The following is a 13,633-nucleotide window of genomic DNA, read 5'->3' as shown; positions in this document are numbered from 1 at the left end:
GCTTTGTTATAGATTCAAACACATGTTGGTTTATTTACTCAGTCGTTATATAAACACACCAACGTCTGGTTTTAAATATACAAACCTTCTCGTATAGCTTCTCTTTGTGAGATGATTTAGTTTTGTTGTGCTCTTCCGGCCCCGCCCCCCCCCTCGGAGCGGACAGACCCCGCCCCCCCCGCCTCCTCCGCCCCTCCTCCCCCCCCCGCTCCTCTTCCACTCCGCTGTTGTTGCAGCCATTTTACTGAGGACCGTCGGCGCAGCGGCGGGAGGAGGATGGCGACTCGGCCCCGTTGAAAGGTAACGTTCTGCCGCCACGTTCACCTCGGTGCCTCGCCGGTTTCCTCCGGTTCTCCTCCGGGTCCAGCCCGGGGGGAGGTGGAGGAAGAGCCGGGTGGGGGGGGAGCGGCCGCGGCGGCGGCGGCGCAGGCAGCTTCAACTCGCGGCAAAGATTCAGAGTGTTTGTCGCTTCCACTTCTCAAGTCCCTGTGAGACAAATGACGACGTCTTCGATCGTCGACCAAACAGATGAAAGTTGTGAATGAGCTTCTGCGTGGAGGCGACGTGAAGATTCAGCTACAGTTGAGCAGCAGCTGGAAGCGATTTGACTGTTATCGGCGCGGCCATGTGGGGGCGCTATAGAGCCAGCGAACCGTTCAGGATTGCGCACATCTTGTAGCTTATCCCTCATTTGCTAGATCATTTTCCCATTATGTCAGATTATTTTGTGAAAATGAGTTGACCGTAAGTGTGGTTTCTTTGTTCTCTTTAGTAGAGTAAACGGATCAGTTAGCTTGTTTTGTCGGATTAGCTACGTTCAAATCGAGTCACATGTCCACGAGAACAAGCCACATGAATGTCTTCATTGTGTGGCCTTCACAACTTCGTAACCCGGGAATTCTCCGTAGAACTGCGAGTTCTCTAGTTATGACGTTTTTAAAAAGGTTTGTAATTCGGGGAATGTTATTTTTATGTGAAATAGAAAGTCGATATATTAAGTCTTATGGTTTTTATTCTGAATTGTGTCTGAGGAAACATCTGATATCTCAGGTTTCATCCGCTGTTAATATACCTTTGCATTTCCATCATGACGTTACACCCTAGCTAGCTCACTTTATGGTTAGCAGCTTCAACTCGCAGCAACGATTCAGAGTCTTTGTCGCTGCCACTTCTCAAAGTGCGTGAGAAACAAATGACGACGTCTTTCACCGCACCTGGAAGCGATTTGAGCGTTATTGTCTTGTCCATGTGGGGGCGCTATAGAGCCAGTGAACCGTTCAGGATTGCGCACATCTTGTAGCTCAACACTCATTTGCTAGCACGTTTTCCCAGCATGTCAGATTATTTTGTGTAAATGAGTTGACCGTAAGTGTGGTTTCTTTGTTCTCTTTAGTCGAGTAAACGGATCAGTTAGCTTGTTTTGTCGGATTAGCTACGTTCAAATCGAGTCACATGTCCACGATAACAAGCCACATGAATGTCTTCCTTGTGTGGCCTTCAAAACTTCGTAACCCGGGAGTTCTCCGTAGAACTGCGAGTTCTCTAGTTATGATGTTTTTAAGAAACTGTAATTCGTGGAATGTAATTTTTATGTGAAATACAAAGCCGATATATTAAGTCTTATGGTTTTTATTCTGAATTGTGTCTGAGGAAACATCTGATGTCTCAGGTTTTATCCGCTGTTATTATACCTTTGCATTTCTATCATGACGTTACACCCTAGCTAGCTCACTTTATGGTTAGCAGCTTCAACTCGCGGCAAAGATTCAGAGTCTTTGTCGCTTCCACTTCTCAAAGTGCGTGAGAAACAAATGACGACGTCTTCCACCAAACAGATGAAAGTTGTGAATGAGCTTCTACGTGGAGGCTGCGTGAAGATTCAGCTACAGTTGAGCAGCAGCTGGAAGCGATTTGAGCGTTATTGTCTTGTCCATGTGGGGGCGCTGTAGAGCCAGCGAACCGTTCAGGATTGCGCACATCTTGTAGCTTATCCCTCATTTGCTAGATCATTTTCCCATTATGTCAGATTATTTTGTGTAAATGAGTTGACCGTAAGTGTGTTTTCTTTGTTCTCTTTAGTCGAGTAAACGGATCAGTTAGCTTGTTTTGTCGGATTAGCTACGTTCAAATCGAGTCACATGTCCACGATAACAAGCCACATGAATGTCTTCCTTGTGTGGCCTTCACGACTTCGTAACTCGTGAGTTAGAGCTGCGAGTTCTCTAGTTAGGACATTTTTAAGAAACTGTAATTCGTGAAATGTTGTTTTCATGTGAAATACAAAGTCGATCTATTAAGTCTTATAGTTTTTATTCTGAATTGTGTCTGAGGAAACATCCTATGTCAGTTATTATACCTTTGCATTTTATTAATCATGACGTTACAAGCTAGCTAGCTTGCTTTATGATTAGCATCTGTGGTTTCACCGACAGCAGTGTTTCCTGGCAACGACTTAACCTCTTGTACACCAATCGAACTCAAATCATAAGGCATAAGTTCTGTTTTGAAGGCATCTGTACTGGTTATGTTGTGTGGTCGCTGTTGAAGGCTGTGTGGGCGCTATCAAAACCTAGCCGCACCATGATGGATGAACATTTACTAAATGCCAGTGTGCGCTGTATGAGTCATCTTCAACAGATGAAAATTTGTCATTAGGGCTACAACAACTGATTGATTTAAAAACAAATATTTAGCTGGCTAAAGTTGAACAGCACCTGAAAGCAATTTGAGCGTTATTGGCGCAGATATGTGGGGGCGCTATAGAGCCAGCGAACCTTTCAGGATTGCGCAAGTGAAATACAAAGTCGATATAGTAAGCCTATGGTTTTATTTGAGGGCCAGATTCTAAGTCCAGACTTCAATTCCAACACGTTAACGTCACGATTACTTGAGGTGTCCTATTAGTGTTCAGAGGAATTCACTGGAGATGATCAAAGTTCTTTCAGAAGAGACAAACCCGAGCTGGCTCCGGAACCTTAACCTCGATACTTCTGCTTATATAGCCCAAGCTCGCCTCCTATCAGGTGGGTTTCTCCAACTGCTGCTTTATAGTTTACATTATTGTTTTATCCCGAAAATAATGGTGCCTGTCTCCCCCTACTGGCCATTATGAGCCAATTCTATTGGTGTCAAACCTAGACATGTCCAGTCTTGCCTTAGGCACCCATAATTCTGAGGAGCCCTTCCAGACGGCTGTGGAATCTTGGGGGGGTCAGACTGTTTTGTTGACTGCATTTTGTTTAGGAGACTTCAGACTGTGTTTTATTAGAACTCAGAATATATGTTACTACAATAGATGCATTTCTAGTACAGGGTGTATGTACTGTATCTTTAACACAGGGTATATTAAATAAGAGGATTCCACACACAGAGTAAACATTAAACCAAGGTTTTCCACAACAGTGAGAGCCGGCCAGCTAGAACCGTGTCTTGTGTTGCTGTCTTGAAGATGCCGTCTCCTCTTCAGAGTAAATGTTTTCTAAATGGTGTAGACGAACGTCACAAAAACTGCTGTGGAGACGTCATTAAAGCCCTCAAAGACAAGCGTTGACTGCAAATGTACGAAGCTGATTTTTCCTGGCCTCGCAGCATAACATCACAAAAGATAGGGAACCAGGTCTTTGTTAACCTTGACTTTTGACCTGTTGTCTCCGAAAGTTAACCATTCAGAGATACCCCACAAAGTAATAATCTCCCCAAAAACCTTTGAAAATCCCTCCATGTGTTGTTGACGAATTTTTTCCATAAACAGACAGGTAAAAAAAATCATGGCTTTGTAATTCACTATTAACTCAGGGACAAAACTGTATAGTTATGCATGAGAAAGAGAAATACATTCAAGGTCACACCTGCAGCTGAGCCAATGAGGTCTGCATGGACAGTAAAAACGTTATGAGCCATAGTGCACGCAGTAGCTCACAGTAGTGCGATAAGGCAGTAACTTGCACACATACGCACTCTGTCACGTGGTATCTTAAATAGCGCTGTACACACACATTTAGATCTTTCTGTTTTGGTTTATTATGATACTGTGGTGGGTTGGAAAATGGCGGGCCGCCACAGTCCGCATGATTAATAGGAAACACTGAACGTTATCTCACCCATGTTTGAATTTGTCCAGGCTAGTGTCTAGAACATCCACGGCCAGTTTACCAATACAGAGTTGTACCAACCTAGAGCTGAAAACCTGATCAGAGATTCCAGTCAGCAAGAAGAATCCCGGTTAGTAAGACGACCGAATTGTTCCATAACCCATCAGTCGGTTGTACGAGCCAAGAACTTCTGCTTTAGCTACTAGCTTTACGTTTTTGTTCTTTGCGTCCGTTCAATGGGTAATGGTCCGTCTTGTTGTCGACATTTGGTAATTTGTCTATAGTTCGGGGCAAAATGTCTTTCTCATTCTTTGAAAATGCTTTGTGGGTTATCTCGTTCTCTGCATTGTTCGCATTTTCTTCATGGTAACATGGAGGACAAAGTTTGTTGTCATCTATCTTCAACTGACTGTGGATGTTTGCTTTGAAAGTGGTCTTGCATTTTATTTGTTCTTCTGCTATATTTACGGGCCATAGCAGCAACAGCTGCAAGGGCCCTATTGGGATTGCTCTGATTATTATTAGGACCCAAGCAGCAATTCATCATTGAAAAGACATTTTTATGCCTCTGCTCGGCCCAGTGGCCGAAGACATTATGATTTGAGGTTGTCAATCCCTCCGTCCCACTCTTGTGAAAGTGATATCTGTAGAATGCCTTGAGAAAATTTCTTCAAATATGGTACAAATACTCATTTGGACTCAAGGATGAATACAATTGATTTGGTTGATCAGAGGTCATAGTCCTATGATTTTGAGTTGTTGTAAATGCAGTATATCAGAAATGGCTTAAGTGAATTTAATTATATCTGGCACAAAGATTCACTTGGACTCAAGGATGACCTGAATATAATTTTTTAGGTCAAGGTCACCCTGAGCTCCAAAAGCACATTTTCTGCTTTGCGACATCTCCGGAACGCCTTGAGGGAATCCTTGGCCAGCTTAGATTTAATTTTAGTAGCCACAAGTCTCGGTGGCCTCTTGAAGTATGCTGATGTTTTTCTTAAGCTTGATTTCAGCTTCAGGGAATGTCTTCAAACTTGGTACTACAATCTTTGGGATCAAAGATGAACTGATTTGATTTTGTTGCCTGGCAGTCAAATGTCAAGGTCCCAGTGCAGCACTGAAGAGCACAGAGTAGACATGCCTTTTTACACTTCTAATACTGTCAAAAGATTGCTAATGTTGTGGTTTGTGTTTTGATGTTGAGGTTAGTACAGCTCTCACCTTCTCTTGAACTCTCTCTTACAAACTTAGTGATCTATCTGTCACAGATGGGCCATCGGCAGGGTTGGTAGATAGCCAACCAAATCAGTAGCCAAGTGGTCCATCAAAACAACCATAATATTTTTAACATCCTCTGTGTGCAGGCAGACACCGGCACTGCATCCAGTGCTCATGAGTGTGAATCAATTTCATTTCAACTTCAGAGGCAATGGAGAAGCAAAAGCGAGACAACCCTCCAAAAGGCAATGGTTTTGCATTTGCCAGCCACAGACCTGCTCTCTCCTTATACTTGCTGACTGATTCTTCTCTAGTTTTGTGTTCTGTTAGTGTCCTTGTCACTACTGGTAGCATGAAGCGGTAGATAGATAGATAGATAGATAGATAGATAGATAGATAGATAGATAGATAGATAGATAGATAGATAGATAGATAGATAGATAGATAGATAGATAGATAGATAGATAGATAGATAGATAGATAGATAGATAGATAGATAGCGTACTTTATTCATCCCCGAAGGGAAATTAAGTTGTCATAACAGCCGGTATATTTGAATACAATAAAATACAATACAATAGAATAAAATAAAAAATATTGAGGTAGAAAGAATAAAAAACAGCAGCACAAGATAAAATAAAATAAAATAGGCAGATAAAGTGCAGTGGCAAGATGATGTTAATAGTACTGATGATATGATGGTAATGTTATTGTTAGACAGTATATAAGAATAGTACAGTATATATAGTATATAATATAACATAATATAAATTTATATATGATAGTAATTATACCAATATAAAAGCAGTATATAGTAATAATGGCAGCAACAGTATACATAATAGTAATAGTGATATAATAATAGTAATTATAACATGTACACATGTATAAATATGTGTAAATAGACTTATGTTTACATAGAATATACAGAGAGTATGATATAATATATGATATATAGTAGAGGTATGAATATAAGTATTTGACTATACAATAGGTAATATAATATACTATGAGTGTAAGAATATGTAGACAGAGTGTGCAAAAGACAATATTATTGTATAAAATGATATATAATATCAATATGGTTTATATTAACACATATCACATATGATGTGAAGTAAGTGTTTATGGAGCGGAGTGTTGTACAGGTACACAGTGCAGGAGACAAGTTTAGTGCAGTTCTGTGATGGTGGCTCTGACAGAGGTAGAGGAGTTGTACAGTCTTATTGCAGTTGGGAGGAACGATTTCCTGTATCGTTCCTTCGAGCAGCGGGGTTGAATGAGTCTGTGGCTGAAGCTGCTCCTTAGCTTGTCCAGTGTTTTGTGGAGGGGGTGAGAGGGATTGTCCATGATTGCCAGCAGTTTTGCCAGCATCCTGTCCTCCACCACCTCCTCCAGGGTGACAAGCTTAGAGCCAACCACAGACTCTGCCTTCCTTATGAGTTTTCTCAGTCTGTTGGCGTCCTTTGCCTTGATGCCCGCACCCCAGGACACCACAGCAAAGAAGATGGTGCTCGCCACAACAGACTGGTAGAACATCTGCAGCATCTTGTTGCAGACATTGAAGGACCTGAGCCTCCTCAGGAAGTAAAGCCGGCTCAGGCCCTTCTTGTAGATGGCCTGTGTGTTGGTGGACTAGTCCAGTTTATTGTCCAGTGTGACACCCAGGTACTTGTATGCAGACACCACCTCCACATCCGTCCTACCGATGCAGACAGGAGAGGGCAGGGGCTTGTTCCTCCTGAAGTCCACCACCATCTCCCTCGTCTTCGCCACGTTGAGCTGCATGCAGTTCTCCCCACACCACTTCACAAAGCGGTCAACCAGGTCCCTGTACTCAGCCTCCCTCCCGCCCTCAACACACCCCACAATGGCCGTGTCATCAGAGAACTTCTGCAGATGACACAAGTCAGCAGTGTATGTGGTGAAGCCCAATCACATTGCACAGGTAGAGTAGCTTCTCCAGGATGGCACATCCATATGTGCAGTCACAAGAAGGTTTGCTGTCTCCCAGAACAGTCTCATTAGCATAGGGGAGATATCAGGAGACCGGCCGTTACACAAGGAGAGCTGGAGAGGGCCGTAAAAGGGCGTCGACCCAGCAGCAGGATCGGTATCTGCTCCTTTATGTGAGGATGAACAGGAGGAGCACTGCCAGAGCCCTACAAAATTACCAGCAGTCTACTGGTGTGCATGTGTCTGAGAGCTAGGGCCAGACATCCTCTAGTGGGCCTTTGCTCACAGCCCTGTACTACTTGATTGGCATTTGCTAAGGGAACAGTGGAATTGGCAGATCGGCCACTCAACCCCCGTTCTCTTCAAAAGAGGCGAGCAGGTTCTCACTGAGAACATCTGCCAGGGGTGAAAGAGTCTGGAGATGCTGTGGTGAATGTTATGCTGCCTGTAGCATCATCCAGCATGACCGGTCTGGCGCAGGGTCAGTGATGGTCTGGCGAGGCATATCCTTTTAAGGTCGCACAGGCCTCCATGTAATAGCGAACGGTACCCTAACGGCTGTCAGGTACCTGGATGGAATCATCAGAGATTTTTAGTCCTTACACTGCTTTAGTGGGTCCTGGGTTTCTTCTGGTACAGGACAATGCCCCACCTCATGTGACCACAGTGTGTAGGCAGTTCCTGGATGACAAAGGCAATGAGGCCATTGTCTGGCCCTCACGTTCCCTAGGCCTGAATCCAACTGAGCACCTATAGGGCATTGTATATCGATGCATCCAATGCCACCAAGCACTGCCACAGACTGTTCTGGAGCTCACTGATGCCCTGATCCGGGGTCTGGCTGGAGATCCCCCCGGACACCACCGCGGACTCATCAGGAGCATCATGTCCAAAATGTCTTATCACAATAGAGGCAAAATAGAGAGTTTGAGGCAGAGGTGGGGAGTTGATATGTATTCTTCCATTGTTAACTGCTTGGAAATCAGCCAGTTGCATCAGAATTACCAATTTAGCCTTCTAACTGATTGCTAGAATGTTGAACAATCGAATTGTTATGCCTCCACAAGCTTTACCTTCAAGTACATCACAGCAATATTTCAAGGTCATTCATTTAAGTGGGAGCTCCAGAGATTCATATCCGAGCAGCAGTTTGTACTAACTGTGAAAATATGATATTAGACAATGATATCTAACCAACATACATTCAGAGATTTTGATTTTAATAATAATTGAATTCAAACAGTGACTTGACACTGGATCTGGCAACATGTCATTCTCAGTGTCACAGCTCATCGTTTATAAGACCAAACACAGGCATTTGTCAGCTTAGTCAGGGGGAAAATGATGTCATTGTTTGGATAATTGGAAACTCATGCATGTAGCTTATAAATTGTGACGCTCCTCTTTAATCTCTCATCTGTAATGTTTCAGCTGTTTTGGTTTATCACAACAATGGCAGAAAATGGTACTTTGTAGTTTATGCCATCAGCCCTATCTGGATTCATGTAGGCACAGCAGTATTTTCACCTAAACTCAACTCAATTTTATTTGTATTGAGCAAATCAAAACAGGCATTGTCTCTTATCTTGATATCTATTATTATCTGGTACTTTACATAGTAAATGCTGTTGGGGGATGTTGGTGAGTCCCAGCTGTTGAAATGAGTACTTGGACGAGTGTGATATAACAACTACCTGAAATGACAGAAACCTTCTTTGAAAAATATTTATTTGACATGTAATTTGACACTCATGTCGTCCATCTTTATACAGTCTATGGTTATCACACCAGAGCAGGAAACTTTGATTGGTTTGTCTGAATGTTGGTTGGGCCAGCACCAAGCTTTAGACACTAGTATCAGGTGTTAAAGCAATAACAGTTCAGTCTTTCGCTTCAGTGCCAGCTCGGTTGTATTGTACATTTTAAACTTGCAGTAAAAAACTGTTAAAAACGCTGTTAATTTGTGAATCTGAATCATGGTGGAGGGTCTGTGGACTTTTCTCCCACACATAAATGAAGCAGTATCAATAATGCAGTCTATCCAAAGTTGTCAATCCGAACCCCAACACACACAACACACTCTAAACCCCACCGGCCCTCACCCTCCACTCATCCCCCTTCAGTCACTGTTAATGTAGAGACTTCCTGTAAGCGTTGCACAGTCATGGTGAATCATGGGAAGTTGTCTTGTTTGCAGTCGCATCATGGAACCTGTCCTTTGTTTTTCTCTTCCTTCTTGTTTCCTTTCTCGTCGTCTTTCTTCCCTCCTTTTTTTTGTCATTTCCCTTATTCCTCCCTTCTTGCCTTTCTCTGTACTTTTCACTAACATCGACATAGTCACCTTATTCTGTCTGATCTGTTCAACACATTAGATCAACATCTTTGTGTAATCCTTAAGATGTTTTCTCACCACAATAGAAGAAAGAATGGAGATATCCCACTCGGAGGAGACATGGCACAAAATGTATAAAGTAATCAGCACCTTAGGGCCTTTGCACTTCAATGGCCATGCAAAATTGTGAATGATTCAGAGGAGGACTTCAACACGTCTGCCTTTTCGTGCCTTTTTTTTTGAATATTATCGCGGGGGGGGGAGACAGGATCATGTGATGATTATCTGGTCCAATTACCATATAACATTTTGTAAATTACAATATTGATGAAGTGGAGATCTTTCTTTAATTAGATTTGACAAACTTCCCGTTTTTTACTGGTGGTGCTGCCGGCACCTTGGTAATGACATTAACCATTAGTTTTAACCAAACATAGCATTGAAACGCATGTTAAGAAATCAAACATGCCTATTATTGTGCTGTGACTCAAGGACAGATGCTTAAAGGAGTTCAGAGTGATGGTGCTGCAACTGGTGGCAGTTCTTGTTTGTAGCACTGGTGTCACTGAAGAGGTCAATTTATTAATTCTTCATTTAGCTTGGCTGCAGTTCGTAACCTCATATGGTGATTTCCAAAACGGAAATAAGGACACCTCTTCATTGTTTTATAATAATTATTACCTGCTTGCTTTAAAAACCATTTTAAATTTGGCAGTTTTCCTTTGAATGAGACCTTGAACAACCTTGTCAAGCTTTCTTCTGGTGGAGGAGGATCCCAGGGTTTGGGTTCTCGAGTCCCAAAGGTCCTGGAAGCTTCGGCAGCTTACGATGCTCATTGTGATTAAAGGTTTTAAGGCCAACGCCTTTTTATACCTTTAATCATAAAGGGGAAACTGGGCGAGGGCCATGGTGGCTTCTGCTCTCAGCTCAGAGCACTGAGCCAGCTGGGGTCATTCTCTCTGTAGGATTGAAGCTTTAGTGTTTCTTTTTATTTGCTGGGTTGCTGTCAGCTGGTCTGACCATGTGAGGGGTCTGATAACCTGGGGGCTGAAAGCAAACTAGCTTGTTCTCTGAGCATTTATCCACCCAATGAAAAACTCCACCCTGTGTGTTCAGCAGTACAGGTTCATTCATCACATTTAATGAGGAGCAAGAAAGTCAGTGGTCAGACAGAAGCAGCTGAATGATTGTGATGATAGAGAAATGTTCAGAAAAACACAATCCTCTCCTCATTCCACATCTACCCGAAAATTTAACAATTGCAGTAAGAAATACCCCAGAATTATTATTACTCCTGATGACAAACAGTCAAATTTGCTGTTTGATGAATTACTGCTGTGCCCTGCACTGGAGCAGCAAGATTATTCATGCTTTTCCATTTAAATTTGAAAAGGACTGCCTATTGCAGGTTTAGCATAAGTTATTTTTTATCATATTTAAACTGTCTCCATTTGATTTGGCTTTTTGTTTTGATTGTTCTTGATCTGGAAAAGCAGACAAACTTTACATATTTTTAAATACCAGTTTCCTTTCATCTCATTCAAAAACGGGCATCTAACAAATAAAAGGTTGCATAGTAAATACTCTAGACCTAGGAGCAGTTCCTGAGTAACCAAATGCTGTTTTCTCTTAACAGGACTACAAACATGGCTGACGCGCGGAAAGGTCCCGTGGTTGGCCGGCCATTGGTATATGCGAATGAAGAGCGTAAAGCTGTTCATTCCTGGTCTCGGATCTCGTCGGCAGGGCACAACGTCCTTCTGGATGCTCTCCAGATCCTCAGTCCAATGTCCCATGACTTCTCATGCACGGAGGAGTTAGTCACCTTCCTTCAGGAGCTGAGCGAGGAGGGCCACAAGCCCCTTGTGCTGAGCAGCAAGGACGTCTACAGATATCGCTCCTGCACAAGCCAACTCTTGACTGTAGACATGCTGAAGCCACCCAACAAGAACGTTAGACCGACAGGCAAGAGAAAGGTAAGGAGGCCCGTGACCAAGAAGAGAGAGGTGCACCCATCCTGGAACACTTCTGAGGAGAGCATCCCCATAATTCAAGGGGTCCGCCCTCCAGAGCTGCTAGCGGACCATCCCACCATTGTCTGCAGTAGGACCCCCCTTCAGACTGCAGAGACGTCGCGGACACTGCAGGTGCAGCCATGTCTCAGACTAACCAACATTGAAGGCCGGTCGGGATTCCACACGGCCAGACTCCAGATCCACACCACCTGGAACTTGTCCTCTGAGGCTCCCTCTGTTGCCTTTTCACAGCAACAGCACCCTCCAATGCTATCAGGAATACCTTTGCAGCCTTCCCAGAATGGTGCCGGGGCGTCCACCAAAGCCGTGGCCTTGTTTAGTCAGAAGACCCTGTCCTGCCCTATCCGACTTGATGGTGCCCTCATTGGAGATTCGGCACCAGTCTTCTCCGCTATTGGTGTTGCGTTTCCACAGACTCACACAGAGCTGACCAGCAATGGCTTCCACAGGGACAGTCAGGGCACGTTGGAATTAAACATCCCGGCCCGGCGGAGAAATGGCTGGAAGGACAAGAACCGTTTTAGATGGAAAGTGATAAAGGTGGACGACTCTCGGTCGGTAGCCGACGCTCGCAGGAAAGCGCAGAAGATCCTGCAGGTCAATCTTTCACCCGTGATTAAGATCCAACCTCTCAATCACGTCTTGAGAGACTTTAGATACCAGAATAACTGACAGTTCCCCCCAAAACCCATACACATTGTGTCCTAGCAGATGTTAGTGTTTTAAAGTCCACTCGCCTGTAGCTGGCTGAGCCCCAGTGTTCATAGCAGACATCATACATGGGTTTTTGGGATCTCTGCTGAGTTTTGGAGGTCAAGAAGTAAGTCTTATTGTGGAACTTCTGTTTCCTGACAGGTGCACCCGGGATAGAAAGAGGTTTGAATTTGGATGATGCTTTTACTGGGAAACGTCAGGTGGACGAATACTGGTACATTGTTTCTGTCCACAGAATATTTTGTGTTGACAATTGAAGTGTACGACATACACAATGCTAAAGCTAACCATCATTCTTCCCAAGTCTCCCTTTCAACGAGGCACTGGGTGTGTTCAAGAGCATTAATGCATTTACAAGTGAGTTGAAGTCCAGCACCAAGTGTTTTTACTTGCAGTGCTTATCCACAGTGCTCTCGCTCTGTGGGGCCTATTCTCCATAGCAAAGAAAGAATGAATGGCAGAATAGGACAATCCCACTTCACACCCAGATAACTGGTGGATGAACAAGGCGGGTATGCAAGTTCTTCAGACAAGCAGATGTGATGGTTAACTAAAAGGCAGGGGGGGGGGGGGGGTTTAGTTTGTCTTCCTTTTTTGTATTTTTGTTGTTTCCACTGGAAATCGAGAAAGGCTCTTGGAGCGAGCAGAGCAGGGAATCAAACCCATGGCACACAGATTGATACCTGGATGAACCACAGTCCTTCCTTTTGGTTTATTTTACAAAAAAGTAAAGATTGCAAAGAGTATTTTTGACTGTTGAGAGTATTTGATGCCAGGAACCAGTTCTTATTAAAATACAAATTCTTTCTTTAATCTCAAAGGCGTCTGTTTTCTCAATATTCATTTGAAGTCAGAATATCTTGATTGTTATATCAGAGTTTCTTCTCCACATTTTTGCTTTTCGGTCAAAAGTATAAAGTGGAATAACATGAAAAACAAGCTGCTGGTTCCTTATACGTTTTTGCACTTCAAAGGCAATTAAGGTCAGTTGGACTTCTGATGATTCGAAACATTTGGTTAACTTGAGCTGCAGGTCTTTTTATTTCCTCTCCATTTGAATTTGAAACTGCAGCATATGGATATTTTATCTTCCATCACGCTGCTGCCGAGTATTGCCCAAACAGTTTAGGTTATGGTTTCTTGAATTCTTCGGCTGAAGATCTGACTGTTGTGACTCTTGTAAAGATTAAAAAAGAACTTTGTGAATGTGGCACTGATTTCATTGTCACTTTTTATTTGCTGCAGCTTGTTGAAAATATTCCCTAAAATTTAGTTTTACTTTC

General features: G+C 43.2%; 1 protein-coding gene across 1 annotated transcript; it reads left to right on the top strand.

Moving 5' to 3' along the window:
- The first annotated feature begins 219 nt into the window (after nt 1-219).
- Nucleotides 220-12,911, top strand: ccdc71 (coiled-coil domain containing 71). Its single transcript, XM_061069421.1, has 2 exons — nt 220-300; nt 11,237-12,911. Exon 2 carries the CDS (start codon nt 11,247-11,249, stop codon nt 12,306-12,308), a length of 1,062 nt encoding a protein of 353 aa, XP_060925404.1. The 5' UTR covers nt 220-300; nt 11,237-11,246; the 3' UTR covers nt 12,309-12,911.
- Nucleotides 12,912-13,633: the final 722 nt, after the last annotated feature.

The sequence above is a fragment of the Limanda limanda genome, chromosome 4 (assembly GCF_963576545.1).
Source record: "Limanda limanda chromosome 4, fLimLim1.1, whole genome shotgun sequence".
NCBI classification, from domain to species: Eukaryota; Metazoa; Chordata; class Actinopteri; order Pleuronectiformes; family Pleuronectidae; genus Limanda; species Limanda limanda.
The sequence above is the reverse complement of the archived record's forward strand: the minus strand, read 5'-3'. Positions and strand labels throughout refer to the sequence as shown.